This window comes from Molossus molossus, unplaced genomic scaffold (assembly GCF_014108415.1).
Source record: "Molossus molossus isolate mMolMol1 unplaced genomic scaffold, mMolMol1.p scaffold_m16_p_11, whole genome shotgun sequence".
Lineage (NCBI taxonomy): Eukaryota > Metazoa > Chordata > Mammalia > Chiroptera > Molossidae > Molossus > Molossus molossus.
Genome location: NW_023425346.1, coordinates 91098697 through 91120722, shown reverse-complemented (window position 1 = coordinate 91120722; position 22026 = coordinate 91098697). Strand labels below are relative to the sequence as shown.

The following is a 22026-nucleotide window of genomic DNA, read 5'->3' as shown; positions in this document are numbered from 1 at the left end:
TGGTACTCCTCGGGCTTCATGATTGGGGGAGGTTAGGGGGGTGGGGCGGGAACGATAGAGAAAACCATAGAGTACTCCTCCCACCGCCAAGAGGAAGAGAGAGTGGCCTCCGTACACCCAGTGCCCTAGAGTTCCGCTGGGCGGGAGGCGGTCGCATAAAGGGTGTCCCTGGAGGCGGCTCCAGCTTCTCGTCGACCATAGAGATGCGGCTCCCGCCGGCCCTGGGCCGCGAGGTAAGTGAGTAGCTGCGGGGCGGGACCTAGTAGGGAGTGCGAATGGAGTGGGCTGGAGGCAAAAGTTTCTCGTGCCCCAGGATGAGGGTGGGCCTGGAAGATGAGAACCCTCGGGAGGAGGTGGTGAGCACGCCAAGCTGGGCCCTGGCGCATCACATAGCCGCCCCGGTGCCTCCGTCGCGTCACTGCTCTGGACCCCGCCCGCTTACCTGCTGCTTTTTCTCAGTCCCATAATCATGACGATTCTCCATCCCAAGCCTTGAGGTTACAAGTCGGTTTTCTCATTCTCTAGCTCTTGTGATTCCCGCTCCCGCCCAACGATGTGGGCACTGTCATCGCCTCCACTTCACAGATAAGAAAGCTGAGGCCCAGAGAAGCGAGGTTACTGCATCTGTCCAAATCCACGCGGTGAGTCAGAGCTCACAGGCAGGCGGAAACGGGTGCTTTAGAACCCAGACCAGGTTTCATTCATTCCCCAGGCATTCTCTGCCTTAATCGGTCAGGAAGCCTTCATAATGGAAGTGATATGTGTGCAGATTCTTAAAGGGTAATTAGGAGTTGCTTGGCCAGATGAGAGGTGGAGAAGGGGGGAAAAGGTCCAGAGACGTGTGAGGTATGGAAGCAAAAGAGAATGTGGTGAGTCTGGGAAATGGCAAATCATTGGTATGACTGGTTCAGAGATCTGTTGAGGGAAGAAGTGGAAAGTGAGTCTGGAGAGGTCAGCAGGGACCAGGCCATGAAAGAAGGGCCATATACCCATGCAGAGGAATAGTGAGATCATAAAATGTTAAAAGGAAGAAGGAAGATGGCTGTGGGCAGGACCGGAATGAGGGCTACTACATGTACATCGAGGCTTCCCACATGGTGTATGGACAAAAGGCACATCTCTTGTCCTGGCCTTTTGGAGGAGTCACCAGAAAGCACTGCTTGACCTTTTTATACCACATGTATGGAGCAGGGACTGGCCTGCTGAGTGTTTATTTGAAAAAAGAAGGTGACAGGGAAGAGGTCCTCTTATGGAGAAGAAGAGATGAACAGAGCATTTCTTAGCTCCGAGCAGTGATTGAATACAGCAGTGAGAGGCAACACCAGATAATTTTTGAAGCCATTCGGGGAGTGTCAATAAGAGGTGATATTGCCATTGATGATGTTAAATTTCAAGCAGGACCCTGTGCAGAAATGGAAGACATAACTCAGCAATCATCAGGATATTCTGAGAATTTAAATGAAATTTAGTATTAAGAAATAACCTGAGCCCTGGCCGGTTTGGCTCAGTGGTTAGAGCGTTGGCCTGCGGTCCGGAGAGAACCGGGTTCGGTTCCCGCTAAGGGCACGTACCTCGGTTGCAGTTTGTCCCCGGCCCTGGTTGGTCGTGCGGGTTGCAGCCACTCGATGTGTCCCTTTCACGTCGATGTTTCTCTCTCTCTCTCTCTTTCTCTCCCTCCCACTCTATCTGTACAAAAATTGGAAAAATGTCCTTGGGTGAGGATAAAAAAATAAAAAAATAAAAAAAAAGAAATAACCTGAGTTGGATTAACTAAACAAAAGCCATATCTCTTCAATCAAAATGGAAACAAAACAAATGAAAACTGGACAGTCCTGACTATTTCATAAGTTACAAAATGACGTCAGAGCACTCTTCTTCATTGCTTTTGCAAAAAATACTGACTCAGGGCTTTTTCTTTTTTTTTCTCTTTCCTATGACATCTGTTGCTAGAAGTACAGGCTGCTGGTTTTGCATAGATCATACATGTTCATTTTAATACCAGTTAAAAATACAAATGTAGCCCTGGCCGGTTTGGCTCAGCGGTTAGAGTGTTGGCCTGCAGTCCAGAGAGACCCAGGTTTGGTTCCCGCTAAGGGCCATACCTCGGTTGCAGTTTGTCCCCGGCCTTGGTTGGGTCGTGCGGTGGCAGCCACTCGATGTATCCCTTTCACATTGATGTTTCTCTCTCTCTTCCTCTCTCTCCCTCCCACTCTATCTGAACAAAAATGGAAAAAATGTCCTCGGGTGAGGATAAAAGATATAAATACAAATGTACAATATTGTAGTCATTTTTAAAGTATACAAATAAAGGGTACAATCAAAATGAGACATGCTCACTTAAATCTGTTTTCAGTGAATGTATTGGAAGGAGAATAAGTCTGTGGGCTTCTTTTCAAATATCAAATATTTTTAAAGAAATAACGTGGGGTGTCAGGAATATCTGCAAAATGAATGTAGTTTTGTATAGTAACAAGTTAGTCTAAGAATATAAAGACTGTTTTCTATGTTTTATTCATAGAAATGGAGTATTTTAAAATATTTTTACTACATGTGGTAAAGGATCTTTCATGAGTGTCCCAGGGTAAGTCAGTATTAATTAATGCTCTATTACAAGACAATGCTACCTTCTTTTTCCCTCTTTAAACTACTTTTGAAAGTTACTATGAACACATGGATAGAAATTGCACTCATTTTTTGTAAAGCAAGCTTGAAAATAATTACTATGTACACATGTCCAAAATTTTTTTTAATGTGTTAAACAATTTTATTGATTTTTATAACAAATGTTTTGGTAAGACTTTGAGTAACATAAATCCCAGTACTTCCGGTCAAGATGGCGGTAGGTAAACGCAGTATCGCGTCCTCCCACAACCACATCAAAGTTACAACTAAACTATAGAACAACCATCATTCAAAACCGCCTGAAATCAAGCTGAATGGAAGTCCTACAACTTCGGAATTAAAGCAGCAGCCACATCCAGACTGGTAGGAGGGGCGGAGGTGCGAGGCGCTGCGGCTGCGCCAGGGGCTGGGCCCACACCCATATGTGGCAGATAAAAATCAGGAGACTACCTCGGCTGGGAAGTTCCTTCCTGAGGACTGAGGGGTCCCCGTCCCACACCAGGTGCCCCGCTCACGGTTCCAGTGCCAGGAAGAGAAGTTCCCAGAACTTCTGGCTGGAAAAACCAGCAGAAACTGAGGCTCAGGGAAGCTGACGCGGCTGGAGCCCCAGGCAGCTCCTTAAAGGGCCCGTGCGCGAACTTATCAGACTCTCTCCCTCTAAGATTGGATGGGAGGCAGCTCGAGGGGCACCAGAAACATACAGGGAAGAACTGAGCTGTTTGGCACTGGAGCAAGGGCTGGAGAGGGGGCTTTCTCCAGGACAAACGTGCTGTCAGAGGCCTTTGTTCCTTTGGTGAGCCCTTCCCTGGGGTGGCAGACAGTCACCATATCTGGGACTCCAGCAACCTGGCTCACACTGGTAGCCCTGCCCTGGTGACTCCCTGAGGCCCCGCCCACCCAACTTTCAGGCCCCCCAAGCTGTTGCCAGCTGCTTAACCATAGGATTGGCCTGTCTTGGATCCTGCTTCAGGTTTTTCCTAAATTCTTTCAAACAAGCAGCATCTGGTCTCAGCGAGCCCCATACCTCTCATTAAGTAAGTACACTGAAACAAACACAGGGAGGCAGCCAAAATGAGGAGACAAAGAAACAGGTCCAAATGAAAGAACAGAACAAAACCCAAAAAAAAGAACTAAGCAAAATGGAGATAAGCAACCTAACAGATGCTGAGTTCAAACTACTGCTTATAAGGATGCTCAATGAACTTAGTGAGAACTTCAGTGAACTCAGGGAGGGCTTCAAGAGCATAAAAAAGGACCAGTTAGAAATCATGGATGCACAGTTAGAATTGAAGGAGGCATTAACTGAAATAAAGAATAATTTACACATCTTCAATAATAGAGTATGTAAATCCAAGGAGCAAACCATCGATTTGGAATATAAGGAAGCAAAAAAATGCCCAATCAGAACAGCAAAAAGAAAAAAGAATCCAAAAAAATGAGGATAGTGTAAGGAGCCTCTGGGACAACTTCAAGCGTGCCAACATTCGCATCTTGGGGGTGCCAGAAGGAGAAGAGCAAGAAAAAGAAATCGAAAACCTGTTTGAAACAATAATGGCAGAAAAATTCCCTAACTTGGTGAAGGAAACAGACATACAAGTCCAGGAAGCACAGAGAGTCCCAAATAAGATGAACCCCAAGAGGCCCACACCAAAACACATCACCATCAAAATTCAAAAGGTTCAAGACAAAGAGAGAATCTTAAAAGCAGCAAGAGAAAGGCAGCTAGTTACCTACAAGGGAGTTCCCATTACACTGTCAGCTGATTTCTCAAAAGAAACTTTGCAGGCCAGAAGGGAGTGGCAAGAAATATTCAGAGTGATGAAAAGCAAGAACCTACAACCAAGATTACTCTATCCTGCAAAGCTGTCATTTAGAATTGATGGCCATATAAAAACTTTTCCAGACAAGAAAAAGTTAAAGGAGTTCATCACCACCAAACTGTTATTATATAAAATGATGAAGGGTCTTTTTGAAGAAAAAGATAAAATATCTGAACAAACAAAATGGCAATGAATACATAACTATCAACAATGGAATCTACAAACAAAATGAACAGGTAGAACAGAAACATTCTCATAGATACAGAGAACATTTTGTTGGTTGCCAGTTGGAAGGGGGGTTGGGGGAATGGGTGAAAAAGGTGAAAGGATTAAGAAGTACAAATTCATTGCTAGACTGACAAACCTCAAAGGGAAAGGGGTTGGGGGGGTGGGAAGAAATAAACCAAAGAACTTATATGCATAACCAATGGACACAGACAATAGTGTGGGAAAAGGCGGGAGGGGGGCGGGAGTGGGGAGGAGGGGGTCAATGGGGGAAAAATGTGGAACATCTGTAATACATTTTACATCCAACAATAAAGATTAAAAAAACATAAATTCCAGCAGATTAAAACTACTGCTTTTCATTTACATGTTTAGAAAATTGTATATACATGTTTATATACCTAAATAGCTGTTATGAAATTATAAAATTAATAAAAGGTAATTTGAAAATCTAAAAAAAAAATAATAAAATGTTAAAAAGGTAAGGTACCTCTGTGGTCCCTTGGTCCCACCCAATTTGGTTACAGATAAGAAAACAGACCCAGACTGTTAATGATTTGACCAAGATCCCTTAGTTCCAAAAAACATAACCTGCAGTCTTTAATATATTGGCCAAAATTTGTTGGCTCTCTCCTAACATTGGCCCTAATTATAATGTTTATACTCTTTGTTCTAGACATTGTCATAAAAAGAAAAGTTCCAGGTTAACTAGTTGTGGCATGCTGCCATGCAAGGAAATGCCTAAGTGGGCAGGCACTAGGCTGTGCACCCACATCAACTGGGAAGAAAGTGAGAAATCTAACTATATTTTGTTTGGTTTCTCTTCTGGTTGGTTTATCAGCACTGAAGAGACCACGGCACACACGCTGGTAGTTATGACAGACCCCATGTTGGACTCACAGCCTGCCAACAGCACTACGGAGATGGATGGACTGTGCCCTGAGCTCTTGCTGATCCCCCCACCTCTCTCTAACCCTGGAATCCTGGATCCCGTCCAGAGCCACTGTCCATCTGGGAACCCCACATCTTTGCCTGCTGACCCAGGCTGCCTGCTGGTAGAGGCCACAACAACAGAGGAGGACGCAGGGAACATGGAGATCATTGTAGAAGCAGTAGCTGGAAACCTGTCCCCAGGTGCTCCTGGAGAGACCTCAGGTACAAATACAGTTGCTAGCAGCCTAGTGGAACTAATAGCCCTGAGGTTTTGTCTATGCTATATTTTATCCTTACATATGTAAGTATGATGAGAACACAAAGAAGCATCCTATTTTTATATTGAGAGATGTTGTAATTTTATTTGCAGCTGGTAAATGTTGATTGAAGGCTGGCAAGGTGGTATACAACCTTGTAGCAAGCTCTTGGCGGTCCTTCCCTGCGAGGGCATCGTGTATGCTAGGCAGTAATTCAGAAGGGAAGTCCTTTCTGATACCTCTGCCCAGTCCTCACTCCAATAGTCCTTGGAAACTCTTTACCAGAAACTCCAGCCAGGGATTAGGCATAAGACCCAGCCTCTCTCCACCACCCGGGGCTTGGCAGGGCTTCCCAGAGGTAATCTGGTACTTCCCTGCCTGTTTTTTGTGTATAGCATACTTAACTCATCCAAGGCCTGTGGTCAAGGGTGAGAGTTGAGCATTTACACTTATGCTAGAAGAAAGATTCTCCCCTTTATTCTTCCCACATCTACAACTTCTTATTTTAAGTAACTTCTGTTTTTCAACTGCCATCCTCCATCTACAGGTGTCACAACTTCCCTTGGCAGGGTACAAAAAATACTGGGAAAGATTAGCTAATTTGGTCATGTAATATTTCTAAACTTCTGTGTGGTGAAGGAAATAATAAATAAAAACAAACCTGGGGGAAACATTTGCAATATATAAGAAAGAGTTAATATCTTTAAAATTTAAAAAGCTTCACAATAAGAAAAATAGTGTTTTTTTAAAAAGGGGGAAAGAAATCTACATGAAATTCACTAAAGAAATAAAAATAGTCAATAACCATAAAGATACTAAATCTCACTAACACACAAATACATTCCAGTTAAAAATAACTACGAGATGCCATTTTTGTTTCTTGACTTTGGCAAAAGTTGAACATTTTTATAATACCTAGTGTTGGTGAGGCTGTGGGGAAACAGACTCTATTTTATAGCTTATAGAGAGTATAAATTAGTAACTTTTGAAGGTCAATTTATCTACATGACAAAGTTTAAAATATGTGTACTCTGACCCAGTAATTCCACTTGTCAGGATCTGTCCTAGAGAAAGACTCACACGCATACAAGGATATAGGGGTAAAGATTTGTAGGCTAGCCTATTTTTAATGGTGGTAAGTAACCCAAATGTCCATCAGTGATGGCAACATTTCTTTTGATTTATCCATGCTCTGAAGTACTATGAACTGGACAGAAAAATATGAAGTAGATCTAAATGTACTCAGGGAGAAAAATACCTTGATATATATAGCAAAGGAAAAAAAACTAAGTAAATTGCAGAAAAATGATCCAAAAAGACCTGAAAGGATATAGACCAACCTGTGGGGGGGGGGGTGGGGGGGGTCCTAAATTAGCTCTGTATCATTTGAATTGCTGCACTGAATTTTTATTTCAACAAAAATACAATAAAGAGAAAAAGGACCACCAGAATAAATGTGAGAAAAATCTGGGCTTGAGTCATGGCTCCAGCATTAACCTTGCAGAATCCCAGGTCCCTCTGCTCATAGGGCAGTTGAGGACTAAGAGAGTATTACCTAAGTCTATTTATTTATTTATTTATTTATTTATTTATTTATTTTTAATCCTCACCCTAGGATATTTTCCCATTTTATCCTCAGATAGAGTGGGAGGGAGGGAAAGAGAGAGAGAAACATCAATGCAAGAGAGATACATCAGCCCTGGCCAGTTTGGCTCAGCGGTTAGAGCATTAGCCTGCGGTCCAGAGAGACCTGGGTTCAGTTCCCACTAAGGGCACGTACCTCAGTTGCAGTTTGTCCCCGTCCCTGTTTGGGGTCATGCAGGAGGCAGCCACTTGATGTGTCCCTTTCATGTCGATGTTTCTCTCTCTCTCTTCCTCTCTCCCTCCCACTCTATCTGAACAAAAAATGGAAAAATGTCCTCTGGTGAGGATAAAAGAAAGAGAGAGAGCCCTGGCCGGTTTGGCTCAGCGGTTAGAGCGTCGGCCTGTGGTCCGGAGAGACCTGGGTTCGGTTCCCGCTAAGGGCATGTACCTCGGTTGCAGTTTGTCCCCGGCTCTGGTCAGTCGTGCGGGTGGCAGCCACTCGATGTGTCCCTTCACGTCGATGTTTCTCTCTCTCTCTCTGTTCCTCTCTCCCCCTCCTACTCTACCTGAACAAAAAATGGAAAAATGTCCTCGGGTGAGAATAAAAAAAAAAAAGAAAGAGACATCAACTGGTTGCCTCCCACATGACCCCAACCAGGTCTGGGGACGAACTGCAACCGAGATACGTGCCCTTGACCAGAATCGAACCCGGGACTCTTTGGTACACAGGTTGATGCTCTAACTGCTGAGCCAAACCAGCCAGGGCACCTAAGCCTTTCTTTATCTTTTTTTTTTGGTATGTGCCCCTAGCAGGAACCGAACCCAGGACTCTCTGGTCCTCAGGCCGACACTCCAACTGCTGAGCCAAACTGGCCAAAGCTAAGCCTTTCTCTATCAAAGTCCTGCCTATTGCTTAAGAAATGGCAGCAATTATTATGAACATGATTTTTCTCTTTTCAAAAAGAATGTTCTCTATTTTATGAATTACTGTGCCTATGAAAATCTCTTAAAAGAATATGAAAGTAACACTTTATCATTTATATTGCAGATATTATCCCCATATTGTCATTTTCTTTTTTTTAAAGGAAGTTTCTAATTTTTTATTTGGGCAAAATATATTGCCTTTTCTTAATGCTTTCTGGATTTGATTAATGCTTGTTACATCTATTTAACAAATATTTATTAAGTACCTACTTTATGCCAAGTATTGTGCTAGGTACTGGGAATCCAAACGCATGTGCAAGACAGATTGTTCCTGCCTTCATGAGGCTTATGATTCAGGTGCAGAAGTCCATCTACATTCCATGAATATTAAAAGATTCACCTATATTTTCTGCTAATAACTAACTCCTATGAGTCTCATTCTATCTGATTCTGTGCCTTTCTCTGTTGGTCCTCTGCCTGCAGGTGTCCTGGTAAAGGTGGTGGAGGTGTACTTCTGTGAGCGCTGTGAGCAGAGCTTCGCAGAGCCCACTCTGCTGGCCCTGCACCAGTGCACTGAGACCCTTATACAGCCTGTGCAGGGCCTATCTAGCCCCCCATGCTCTGTAGAGCTAACCCCCAGCAACCTAACTCTACCTGGCCCTCTGCAGAGCCAGAGCCTACCTGATAGCCCCCTGCCATGCCCTGTGTGTAGACAGGAGTTTGCCCAACCCCAGGCCCTGAAGAGCCACTTCAAGATTCACCGGGGCCCTCCCAACACCTTCTCCTGCCCAGAGTCTGGCTGTCTGTTCTCTGCTGAAGATCGTAAGGGTCTGCAGCACCACCTGAGGCAGACCCACAGTGTGGTTCCTGTGCCCTGTTCTTTCCGGGGCTGCCCCCTGCTCTTTGGGAGCCAGCAGGGCATGGAGCTGCACCGACAGGCCCATTACCCTTTCCACTGCAACCATTGCAGCTTCATGGGCTCCAACGTCAAACTCTTCTGGCAGCATCGGCGCAGCCATGGGGCCAGGACACAGGGAGAACTGTCGGCCGTTCAGGGTCTTTCATCCCAGGAGCTGCTGCCAGGTATGAGGCCAGGGGCCCAGCAGTATGCCACCTGGAAAGGCAGTTGTATGTAGTGCCATGGATGTATACCTGATTACAAGAGAATCCAGACTAGTGGCTCAGGAGGACAGAACTACTGACTGACATGGGAAGACATCCAGAAAGCTTGGACCAGTCAGAATGTATGGGATACAGAGAATGTCTTTATTTATGACACTGAGTGAAATTTGGCTTCAACCACACTGTGGCCTTGAAGTTACTTAACCAATATTCTCTTCTGATTCATTTCAGAACTTTCTGAGGACAAAAGCTAAAATGCCCATAGCCACTGGTAGAATGCCTTTTGACTCCCTTTTAGAGCAAGTGGGGTTGGGTAGGAAAAGCTGGGGTTATTTTAAAAAGAAACCTCCAAGGAGGGTGGTGCTTCATTGATTCTTACTCCTCTTGGTCTCAAAAAAAAAGGGCATGGGTTGAGAAGAGGAGCAGAAGGAAATAGAGGAATCAGGCCAGGAGAGGCCAGAATTCTGATGAGAGGATTTGGCTTGCTAAGATTCCTTTGTGCTCTGCTCCTAAAGGGAAGACCTTTCTTTTCTTCTGGGAAATAGTCATAGGTCTTTGCCTTACCAAGGCAGGTTTTAAGCCTGAACTGTTGAGTTGGGTTTCTCAGTAGAACAGTTGAGAGGTTAGGGTGCGTTCACCTGCTCTGAACCAGCAGCTGTTAGGCTTGGGGACCTGAGCCAGGGAAGTGCAGTCCACCCACTCTCTACCTCTCAGTCCCCTACCCCCAACTCCAGTGACCTCAGAGCTCTTACCTTCAAGGGGTCTGAGGATGGTGTTATTTGAGGAGTAATTTATTTTAGGCTGGAGCATTACTGATAGCTTCGTTTCTGGTCTTCCTGTAAGAACCCCAGATCCCCTTATGCTAAATGGGAAGGGGTGATTCTGTCAGCTAGTAAGAGGAGAAGTACAAGCATTCAGTGCTGTCGGCTCCTGTAGACTTCATCAAGTTTTATGTGTCTCCAGCTCCCCAACTGCCCTCAGGAGAGGGACAGCCTTCAGAGGAAGCAGATACACCCTTTCCCGGGCAAGAGTCAGCTGAAGAGGAGGATATAGAGGAAGAGAAGGAGTGTGGCACTCTGAAGGACTCCCAGAAAGCCCTGGAAACAGGCCAGGGGGTCCAGCAATTGGAAGGTAACGATATGATTAGGTTTGAACTTCTTGGTGGTAAGGAGGAATGGATTGTGGGGAGCCTGGCATTGAGGCTCTAGGGTTTGGTTTTCTGAGCTTTGGTTCAGATCCTTTTATTTTAACAGTCCATTTTGACATGTCTAATGTGAAAATGATAAATGGGTAAAGACTAGTAACATAGGGTGTAGAGGTAATTAGAGTTTGTTCTCCTGGGCTGGTTTTCCTCAGGACGCTCTTTTTCAGGGAAGGAATGGGTAATATCCATAATCTATATAAAGATGCCAGAGGTTATTAATGATCAGCAGCCTTTCTTGTCTGGCATTGGGCCCCCTAAGATTTTTTTTCTGAATCCTTGCTTCCTAGTTTCCAACTCAATAAAACAACATTCAGAACCCATTGCATAGGGAGCCTGCTTACGGTCGGGTGTGTAAGAAAAACCTGATCATATTTATTACCAGCTCCCAGCTACCTAGAACTCATGAGCCCGTGTTTAGAAGTTGGAGTGCTTTACCTTCTTCTCTTCTGCTCATTCCTACATGGGGTTCTTTCCCTTCCAAGCAACCCCCATGAACATGGGTAGGAGGAACAAGAATGCTCCAAGCAGATTGTTCTTTTGAGCAACTCCAGACAGAGGCTCAAGAATAGTGAGTGAGTGGCTGGGTAAAGCCCTTCAAACAGGCCCCAGCAGGGTCTGAGAAGTTTTTGTGATTTTATTTCTCTAAATACTTAAATTTTGTGTCTTTTCTTTGAGACATCAATATTTGAGATGCTATTGTTTGGTTTCCTAGAGAGAAAGGGGAAAGGCCAGACACTGTTTGTGTCTGGGCAAATTGTGGTTCTCCTGTAGTCTAGCCAGCTCCTGAGTTACTGAAGGATCTTGTTCTCAACGCTCTGCCTCTCCCTCTCACAGGGGGTGTGGCTCCTGGCACCGAGTCCCTCTTCAAGACCCACATGTGTCCAGAATGCAAGCGCTGCTTTAAGAAGCGGACCCATCTGGTGGAGCACCTACATCTTCACTTCCCAGACCCCAGCCTCCAGTGCCCCAACTGCCAGAAGTTCTTCACCAGTAAGAGCAAGCTCAAGACCCATCTGCTGCGTGAGCTGGGCCAGAAGGCGCACCGCTGCCCACTATGCAACTACAGTGCAGTGGAGAGGAACGCACTCAACCGCCACATGGCCAGCATGCACGAGGATATTTCCAACTTCTACTCAGACACCTATGCCTGTCCTGTCTGCCGGGAGGAATTCCGCCTCAGCCAGGCCCTTAAGGAGCACCTCAAGAGTCACGCAGCAGCGGCAGCAGCGGAGCCGTTGCCCCTTGGCTGCTTTCAGGAGGGCTGCAGCTATGCAGCACCCGACCGCAAGGCCTTCACGAAGCACCTGAAGGAGACCCATGGGGTGCGGGCTGTGGAGTGCCGCCATCACTCATGTCCCATGCTCTTTGCCACAGCCGAGGCCATGGAGGCCCACCACAAGAGCCACTATGCCTTCCACTGCCCCCACTGTGACTTCGCCTGCTCCAACAAGCACCTGTTCCGCAAACACAAGAAGCAGGGCCACCCTGGCAGTGTGGAACTGCGCTGCACCTTCTGTCCCTTCGCCACCTTCAACCCGGTGGCCTACCAGGATCACGTGGGCAAGATGCATGCTCATGAGAAGATCCACCAGTGCCCTGAGTGCAACTTTGCCACTGCCCACAAGAGAGTGCTCATCCGCCACATGCTGCTGCATACAGGTGAGGGGGCTTCCTTCCTGACAGTAGTACAATGTTGGTGGTGATGGCAGACGTACATATGAAGAGCTTTGCATTCACTGTCTCATTTGACCTAGTATTCCTGGAATTTATGAGCCTTAAGCTGAGTATTACTCAACTAGAAGTGGTCAGGCCCTGGCCAGTATTGCTTAATGGTTAGAGCATCGGCCTGTGCAACGAAGGGTCACAGGTTTGATACCTGGCCCTGGTCAGGGCACGTGTGGGAGGCAACCAGTCAGTGTCTCTCTCACATCGATTTCTCTTTCTCTCTTTCTATCACCCCTCCCTCCCTTCTACTCTCTAAAAAAAAAATCAATGGAAAAAATATCCTCTAGTGAGGATTAACAAAAAAGAAAAGTGGTCAGGCTAGGACCCATAGGGCCCTGTCCAGTTCTGCCAACCCCTAGTTAGCCTTGGATGGGCCAGTACCCAGCCTCTTAAAGTGAAAAAACCCAGGGGTCTGAGCCATCCATACATTCAGCCATGACACTGAAACCCGAGCCCATTTGGTGACCTGGAATTTGCAGATATTTCAAGTCAGACTTTTTTTTTTTTTTATCCTTACCTGAGGACATTTTTGCATTTATCTTCAGATAGAGTGGAAGGGAGAGAGGGAGGAAGAGAGAGAGAGAGAAGCATCGATGTGAGAGCAACACATCGACTGGTTGCCACCCACACGACCCCAACCAGGGCCGGAAACAAACTGCAACCAAGGTGCATGCCCTTAGCAGGAACCGAACCCGGGTCTCTCTGAACCACAGGCCGTCTTTAACTGCTGAGCCAAACCAGCCAGGGCCAGACTTTTTTAAAAAATATTTTTTCTTTATTGATTTTAAAGAGAGAGGAAGGGGGAGAGAGAGAGAGAAACATCAATGAGAGAGAACATTGAGTGGCCACCTCCTACATGCCTCGCACTGAGGATCAGACCCACAACCTGGGCTTGTGCCCTGACCAGGAATCGAACCAGCAACCTTTTAGTGCATGGGTCGGACACTCAACCAGTGAGCTACACCGGCCAGGCTCAAGTCAGACTTTTAAGTAGTTACCAGCATTACTGATGTTTTGAGTGACAAGCATTATCAGGCTTCCTGCTACATTTGTGATATCTGTGTAAGCATAATGGATCGATAAGACATTTAAAAATATTGAAGACTCTTTGTTCAAGAGGACAGTTTTTAGGCAGCTTGGGACAAAGCCATTATTGTTCCCGTTGATACATGCTTTAATCATAAAACCTCATTTTTATGAGTTCTTTTCTAAAACCTTACATCTATATAGTGCTTTATAGAGTTCTCTCATATATTTTATCTCATTTAATCCATAATAAGAACCTTATAAGGCAGGCAGGTAAAGATTTGAAACTGAAAATTTAAATAGCCTGTTTTAGAATCACACAGTTAGTAACAGAACCAGAGCCAGAACGCTGTGTTGCTTGCCATTCACCATAGGGAAAGGGGCTGAGTGGGTTGGCAGGGATAATAGGGAAGGGTCCTGAACAAACATGGCCCCCAGCTTCTTAGTGCCAGGTCCTGACCAACTCCAGGGATGGCTCACCCTTGAGTTCTCACTGGGCGCCACTGAGGACTTTGGGACATTTCATTTAATCTTCATATCAACCATGTAAGGTCAGTATTTTAGTTGTCCTCTTTTTGGAAACAAGGAAACTGAGACTTAGAGGGGTTAAATGACCTGCCCTGCCCAAGGTCATGTAGTAGTAAGCTGGAACTTCAGCCACCACTTAATAGCTCTGTGATTTCTCTGTGCCTCAGCTTGCTCCTCTGTAAAATGGATAGTTATAGCACCTTATTGTGAGGATTCAGAGGAAGCATTTTTATAAAGGGTTCAGACAGGTGCATGGCACTGAGTGAACACTATATACATGTTAACTATTAATATCTTTATTACTGTGTTGGACTCCAGAGTCAGAGTTCTTAACCACTGTGTTATATTGCCTAATTTTTTTCTCCTTCTCTTCCACAAAACTGAAAGGAATTGGGCAAAGTGGAGCAGTTAGTTGGCTGTTAGTGCCAACAAGCTGTATAATAAATCAGGAGTGAACTTTAAAGCTAGTTTTGCAAACCTTAGTCTTCACTTTCTTCCCATCTTCATCGGTGTCAGAGTAGAGTAGTCGTCCGAGAGGGCTGCGAAGCGGCATTGACTCTTGTCGTCGCGTGAAGATTCTCCTGCCTGGCATCAGGACAGACTTGCTGGGGGAAATGGTCTGTCTGCTTACTTGATCTCTGTGTGACCTGTGTTCTCTCCCTTCTGATCCCTACCTGCACCCCTACATAAGGCGAGAAACCTCACAAGTGTGAGCTGTGTGACTTCACGTGCCGAGATGTGAGCTACCTATCCAAGCACATGCTGACCCACTCCAACACCAAGGATTACATGTGCACTGAGTGTGGCTATGTCACCAAGTGGAAGCACTACCTCAGTGTGCACATGCGAAAACACTTAGGGGACCTCAGGTATGAGTGCATGCACGCCTCCATCCCTATCCCAAGACCCTTAGGCTAAGCTAGCCTCCTCTTGGATTCAGCTGTGGCCCCATTGCTCTTCTGGCCCTGAGGAGACTTTTCGTAACACCCCTCTGGCTCTATCATCTCAGCTCTGTCACCTGTAGCTGGCTTCTGTGCCTGTGGCCCAGTCTGCATGGTGAGAGATCCCCGGGCTCCAAGAAGGGAGTATAGACCCAGAGTATAGGCTTAGACACTAAGGTGTCACTTGAGTTCTCAGAGACCAGCCCTGGGAAAGTAGATAGACTGCACTGTGACCCCAATCGTGACCACTTCCCCTCCGACCTCTGGGCACAGCTGGCTGGGGGTTTCTCTTTAGTTTTCATTGCCTTCATGGGAGAGTGGAGACTAGACATAGAAACCTGCCCTGTGGAGCTGTAGGCATGTCAGCTCCTTAGAAGTCCACAGTAGGTTGCTGAGTCTTCCTTTTAGTGAGCAATATAGAGTAGGGACTAGAACAAAAGCACTGAAGCTAGACTGTCTCTGCCCTTCACTTTGTAACTTCAGGCAAGCTATTAACTTCTATGCTTTTGTCTTCTCACTTGTAAAATGGATACCTGTTTCATAGGGTAGTGGGAAAGAACATGGAATTAGATGGTGTACGTACAATACTGAGTGTAGCGCCTGACCCATAGTAAATAGTGACTGCTAGTTCTTATGATTGGTTTATAGCTGTGATTTTACTCCCCTCTCCTCCCACCCCGCCTTGCTCCTCCTCCTCAGATACCAGTGCAATCAGTGCTCCTACCGCTGCCACCGGGCTGATCAGCTGAGCAGCCACAAGCTGAGACACCAGGGCAAGTCCCTGATGTGTGAGGTGTGTGCCTTTGCTTGCAAGCGGAAGTATGAGCTACAGAAGCACATGGCTTCCCAGCATCACCCCAGCAAGCCAGCCCCGCTCTACCCCTGTCGCTACTGCAGCTACCAGAGCCGCCACAAGCAGGCCCTGCTGAGCCACGAGAACTGCAAACACACCCGCCTCCGTGAGTTCCGCTGTGCCCTCTGTGACTACCGCACCTTCAGCAACACCACTCTCTTCTTCCACAAGCGCAAGGCCCATGGCTATGTGCCCGGAGACCAGGTCTGGCAGCTCCGCTATGCCAGCCAAGAGCCAGAGGCCAGGCAATGCCCGACATCCCCACCAGACTCAGAGTCCTCAGGCCAGCTGTCGGCCCAGCCTGTGGGACAGGACCACCACCCTAGGGCTGTGGAGGACCCCAGCATGGACCAGGTTCTGCCAGAGGCCGGTGAGGAGGACAGTGCTGGGAGACAGGATGGCAGTGAGGTTCCCCAAGGGGGTGACCTGGTTGGCAGCCCCAGTCCAGTGGAGGGAGATGAGGGCAGCTGCACACTACACCTAGAGGCCCTGGGAGTAGAGCTGGAACCTGTGGCCGAGCCGCCCCTTGAGGAGATCACTGAAACAGCCCCTGTGGAATTCAGGCCCCTGGATCCCTCGGGGCCCCTGAGACTGGAAGGGCCAGATGGAACTTTGACAGAGCTGTCTACCTTTGAAGGTGCTGAGACTTCTGACTTGGGAGCTGAGGAAGAGCCCATTCTGGAAAAACCAGTCTCCGAGCCCCTCAGAAATCCTTCTTCCTCAGAGGAACCCCCTGACAGCTGGGTGGGAACTTTCAAGGCAACTCCGCCCACTGAGACAGCACTCCTGCCCCAGTTCCCTGAGTCAGAGTCATTACTCAAGGCTCTAAGGAGACAGGACAAAGAACAGGCTGAGGCGCTGGTACTGGAAGGGCGGGTTCAGATGGTAGTAATACAGGGAGAGGGGCAGGCTTTTCGCTGCCCACACTGCCCTTTTATTACCCGCCGGGAGAAGGCCCTGAGTCTGCATTCCAGGACTGGGTGCCAGGGCCGCCGAGAGCCCCTCCTGTGTCCTGAGTGTGGGGCTGGTTTTAAGCAACAGCGTGGCCTTAGCACCCACCTGCTGAAGAAGTGCCCTGTTCTGCTCAAAAAGAACAAGTGCTTGCCCAGAGCAGATTCACCTATCCCTCTGCATCCTCCGCCCCCTGGCACCCAGGCCTCAGAGGCTGTAGAAGGTGGGAAGCCCCCACCTGCACCATTAGAAGTAGAGGTAGTGCTCCCAAAAGATGTTTCTTCCGAGCTTCCTAAGGAATCAGAAGAAATTGAGGAGCCTCTGGCTCCATTCTCTGGCTCCACAGTACTTACGGGAAACTCCTCATCCCCAGAAACCCCTGAGAAGTTCCACTTTGAACAGGGCAAGTTTCACTGCAATTCATGCATGTTTCTTTGTTCTCGGCTCTCCTCCATTACCTCCCACGTGGCCGAAGGCTGCCGGGGGATACGTAATGGGGCAGGAAAGCGGGGGGCCACCCAGACCCAACCCATTGTGTCCCCACTGAGCAATGGGGACTCTGTTTCCATAAACAGTGGGAGTACAGAGTGCAGCCCTGGGGATGGGGACACAGCTCTGGTTCCAAAGCCAAAGGGGGCTCGCTTCTCCTGCCCTACATGTCCCTTTAGCTGCCAGCAGGAGCGGGCCCTGAGGACTCACCAGACCAGGGGCTGCCCCCTTAAGCAGTCTGGAGAGTTGCATTGTGGCCTCTGTTCCTTTACCACTCCTGCTGCTGCTGCCCTGAAACTCCACCAGAGGCAGAGGCACCCCACTGTGGCCCCAGCCCATGGCCCCCGGCCCCCTCTTCAGTGTGGGGACTGTGGCTTTGTCTGTAAACAGAGCAGGTGCCTACAGCAGCACCAGCGGCTCAAGCACGAGGGAGTGAAGCCACATCAGTGCCCTTTCTGTGATTTTTCCACCACTAGACGGTACCGTTTGGAGGCTCATCAGTCCCGACACACAGGTGTTGGCCGCATCCCCTGCAGTTCCTGTCCCCAGACATTTGGTACTAACTCGAAACTGCGCTTGCACCGGCTGAGGGTACACGACAAAACACCCACCCACTTCTGTCCACTTTGTGACTATAGTGGCTACCTTCGCCACGACATCACTCGCCATGTAAACAGCTGCCACCAGGGCACCCCAGCCTTTGCCTGTCCCCAGTGTGAGGCCCAGTTCAGCTCTGAGACAGCACTCAAGCAACATGCTCTGCGCCGGCATCCTGAGCCTACACCTCCAGCCCCAGGCTCCCCTGCGGAGGCCACTGAGGGCCCCCTGCACTGCTCCCGCTGTGGGTTCCTATGTCCCAGCCCTGCCAGCCTGCGAGGACACACATGTAAACAGCACCCACGGCTCGAGTGTGGAGCCTGCCAGCAGGCCTTTCCTAGCCGGCCAGCACTGGATGAGCACCGGAGGCAGCAGCATTTCAGCCACCGCTGTCAGCTCTGTGACTTCGCTGCCCGGGAGCGGGTGGGCCTGGTGAAGCACTACTTGGAACAGCATGAGGGGACTGCAGCAGCAGCAGCCTCAGATGGGGATGCTGGCCAGCCCCCTCTGCGCTGCCCCTTTTGTGACTTCATGTGCCGCCATCAGCTGGTGCTAGATCACCATGTGAAAGGGCATGGGGGCACGCGGCTCTACAAGTGTACCGATTGTGCATACAGCACCAAGAACCGGCAGAAGATCACCTGGCACAGTCGCATTCATACTGGGGAAAAGCCCTACCGCTGTCACCTCTGTCCCTATGCCTGTGCTGACCCCTCTCGCCTCAAGGTAAGGTCAAGGATCAAGGGGGCCAGGAGTACAGGTTGTGGAGTTAAACTGCCTGGGTTCTCTAATCCTGACTCCCAAATATTAGCCTTTTGGCCTTTTTCAATTTCCTTTATTTCTCCAAGCCTCAGATTCCTCATCTGTAAAAATGGGATAATACTTCACAGAGTTGTTAGAAAGACAAAATTTCATAGTACATGCTAGTCATGTGATAAAGGCATGTAATAGGTTTGGGATAATCTAGCTAGTAATAACAGCTAACATTTATTAAGTACTTAATGTATGCTGGGCACTGTAATTTTAATCCTGTCAAAAATATGAGATATGGTTACTTTTACTATTTCTTATTTTACAGATTATTAAGCTGAGAATTAGGGGTTTGGTCACCCAAAGACACAGGAAATAAAGTGGCAGAGCTGAGATAGTCTAGGCAGATCTAGGGGTAGGCCCAGTGGGTTAGGATGGTGCCAAAGGGGCCAGACTGAAGAACCTGATTGGTAACGGGAGTATGGATAGGATGGGAGCAGGAAAAGGGTTGTCTGCCAACAGTTTCTCTGCATCCTTCCCCTATTTCCTCATCCACTGAGTACCCAAAGGTGCACATTTTCTGGGCATATTCTTCGCTTTTCCCTCCTCCAGTACCATATGCGGATCCATAAGGAGGAACGGAAGTATCTGTGCCCTGACTGTGGCTACAAGTGCAAGTGGGTCAACCAGCTCAAGTACCACATGACGAAGCACACAGGTGAGTGTGTGGTTTTGATGGGCCCACGGGGTTCCCCTATTCCTTGGCACACCCAACCTCTCTGAGGTGGTATATGTCCTTACTCAGATTCAGGGTGCAAACCAGTTTTCACACTGGTGGTAGTGGGTAGGTTGAATGGCTAGAACAGCTTCCTCACCCACTGGAGACCTATCAGAAGGTTCCCCAGGTGATTGTGGCTCCAGGTCACCCACCTCCTGTTGAGAACCCCCAACTCAAACATGAGTGACTAAGGTCAGGTCTGCCTGGTTCCTACAGACCCAAAGGAACTATCTTGAGTAAAGAGGAGGAAGGGGCAAGTTCACCTGTTTTAACTTATCCTTTTTTTCTTCTTGTTATGGATTCCACAAACTACAGGTTCTCAGAAAAATATTAATGGTGATGTGCCTGTGATTATTGCATATGATTTCCTCACATAAAGGAATTGAGCAGATGCATTTCAAGGCTGTCTGCATCTATGACTGCTACTTCTTTCACCGCTACCCACTTCACTCTTAAACATTTTCTTTGACTTCTTGAATTGAACAAGGAGTTGTATTTAAATCATCCCCAACTTCCATGAGTACCCAGTGACCAAAAAGAGGTTGGAATTTCCCATTTGGAAACCCTATCATATTTGAGTATCCGTTGTTGTCAGGTGGCTATTTAGGGGTCCAATTAATTATCAGCGCTTATTGAGCACCTGTTATAGACAAGGGCCTCTTTTGGGAGAAAAGTACAGAAATGTCAGAAAAGACTGGAATATTCCAAAGATATGGTATTAGCTTGCTGCTTGTGTTCTTTATTTTTTTCTTTATTGATTTTAGAGAGAGAAGGAGGGAGAGAGAGAGAGAGACAGACATTGATGAGAGAGAACATTGATTGGCCGCCCTCTGCATTCCCCGCACTGGGGATTTGGCCCACAGCTTGGGCGTGTACCCTGATCAGAAATCGAACCAGTGACCTCTTGGTGCATGGGTCAGTGCTCAACCACTGAGCCACACTGGCCAGGCTGCTTGTGTTCTTTATGTCCCAGAATCATAATGGCTCTTCCGGTCCACTGAACCTTGTTCCACCCCCTTCAGTGGTGATTTGTTCTCTGTCTTTGCCATATCCTACAGGACTGAAGCCATACCAGTGTCCCGAATGTGAGTACTGCACCAACCGGGCTGATGCACTGCGTGTGCACCAGGAGACGAGGCACCGGGAAGCACGGGCCTTCATGTGTGAGCAGTGTGGCAAGGCCTTCAAAACACGCTTCCTGCTGCGCACCCACCTCCGCAAGCACAGCGAGGCCAAGCCCTATGTGTGCAATGTATGCCACCGTGCTTTCCGATGGGCTGCTGGCCTGCGCCATCATGCCCTCACCCACACTGACCGCCACCCCTTTTTCTGCCGTCTCTGCAGCTACAAGGCCAAGCAGAAATTCCAGGTGGTCAAGCATGTGCGCAGGCACCACCCTGACCAGTCTGACCCAAACCAAGGTGTGGGCAAAGACCCCACCACCCCCACAGTGCACCTGCATGATGTGCAGTTGGAGGATCCCAGCCCTCCTGCTCCTTCTGCTCCTCCAACTGGACCTGAGGGCTGAGAGCCCATCCCACCTCCCAGACAAGAAGAGAGTGTGGTCCAAGATATGCAGATTGGAACCAGAGCGAGCCTGAGAAGCTCAGAGCATAAGAAGGGATGGCTTTAGGATGTCAGATTGGCTGGAACCATCCTGGGACTTTGGCTATAGTACTTTGATGTTGACAGCTACATAAAAGAGAAAATCATGAACCACAAATTGACTTTGTGTTGAGGCCCACTGTGTTTTTAACCTGTGAGGTCCTAGTTTTTTCACCATCACTCCACCCAAGTCCCTGACTATAAGATCTTGGTTTTACCAATTCCATTTTCTCTTCTTACTATGTCAGTTTCTATTCTCATTTAGCATCCTCAGAACAGTTGTACTGAACTGCATGTGCTGTTGTGCCTAATGCTCTATAAAGCATGTTACAGAGAATGATTACTAGTTTAAGACTCATCCATATCCGTTTTAACATTTCCGGGCTGTCATCTTGATCTGCCCTGTCCCCTCTCAGACCTCCGCCTCTTTCTTCCCTTCTATCTTCACTTAGTGATTGATTCTCAGACAGACTCAGGAACAGAGAGAAGGCAGTCCTGGTAGGCCCAGCAGAAATTCCAGGTGGTCAAGCCCAGGACTGCCTTCTCTCTGTTCCTGAGCCTGTCTTGGCCCTTGCTGTCTTGGCCCTATTTCCGAGCCACTTTGTCTACCTGTAGAGGGAGGATTGCCACCCACTAGGCTTCCTCATGGAAGCAGCTTTAATTCAAGATTGAGTGCCTCACAGTGACTCTAATTTACTGGGACACACTAGGGAAATTGAAGAGAGTACTATTAAATATTATGCTAGGACGGCAGACATAAACCAGGACTGTTCCAGGCAAACTTTTCAGGAGGGCTAGGATTATATAACCCTTTGTCTGCTCCTTTTGCCCTGACCCCTAGAAACCATACTTCTGCACCATTCCTATGTAGCACATGCAGAGGGACCCCTGGAAACTTTTTTTTCTAACTTTCCCCTGTCCCACCTGTCTACCCAAATGTCCCCCAACCCTCATTCTTCCCCTTCTTGCCCAGCAATGACAGACCATACTCAAGTCAAGTTGGGGAGAGCAGCTCTATTAGCACTGGGGGGCTAGGAAGGAGCATTCCAGTGTGGACTTGGAGGGCTGTGCAGTGTTCTCTTGAGAATCATA

At 47.8% G+C, this 22026-nt stretch overlaps 2 protein-coding genes across 2 annotated transcripts in view; one reads left to right on the top strand and one right to left on the bottom strand.

Annotated features, from left to right (window-relative positions):
* Positions 1-112: 112 nt before the first annotated feature.
* ZNF142 (zinc finger protein 142) lies at positions 113-21363 on the top strand. The gene is made up of 11 exons (XM_036253422.1): positions 113-233; positions 526-641; positions 2519-2581; positions 5509-5822; positions 8849-9448; positions 10451-10618; positions 11526-12350; positions 14662-14839; positions 15611-18527; positions 19164-19269; positions 20388-21363. Exons 3-11 carry the CDS (start codon positions 2568-2570, stop codon positions 20855-20857), a joined length of 5592 nt encoding a protein of 1863 aa, XP_036109315.1. The 5' UTR covers positions 113-233; positions 526-641; positions 2519-2567; the 3' UTR covers positions 20858-21363.
* The window catches only part of PLCD4 (phospholipase C delta 4), a 33380-nt gene continuing 25823 nt past the window's right edge, over positions 14470-22026 (bottom strand). Inside the window, exon 17 of the mRNA XM_036253424.1 lies at positions 14470-14555. The gene's annotated coding sequence lies outside the window, so the exon portion shown is untranslated. The remainder of the gene's footprint in view (positions 14556-22026) is intronic.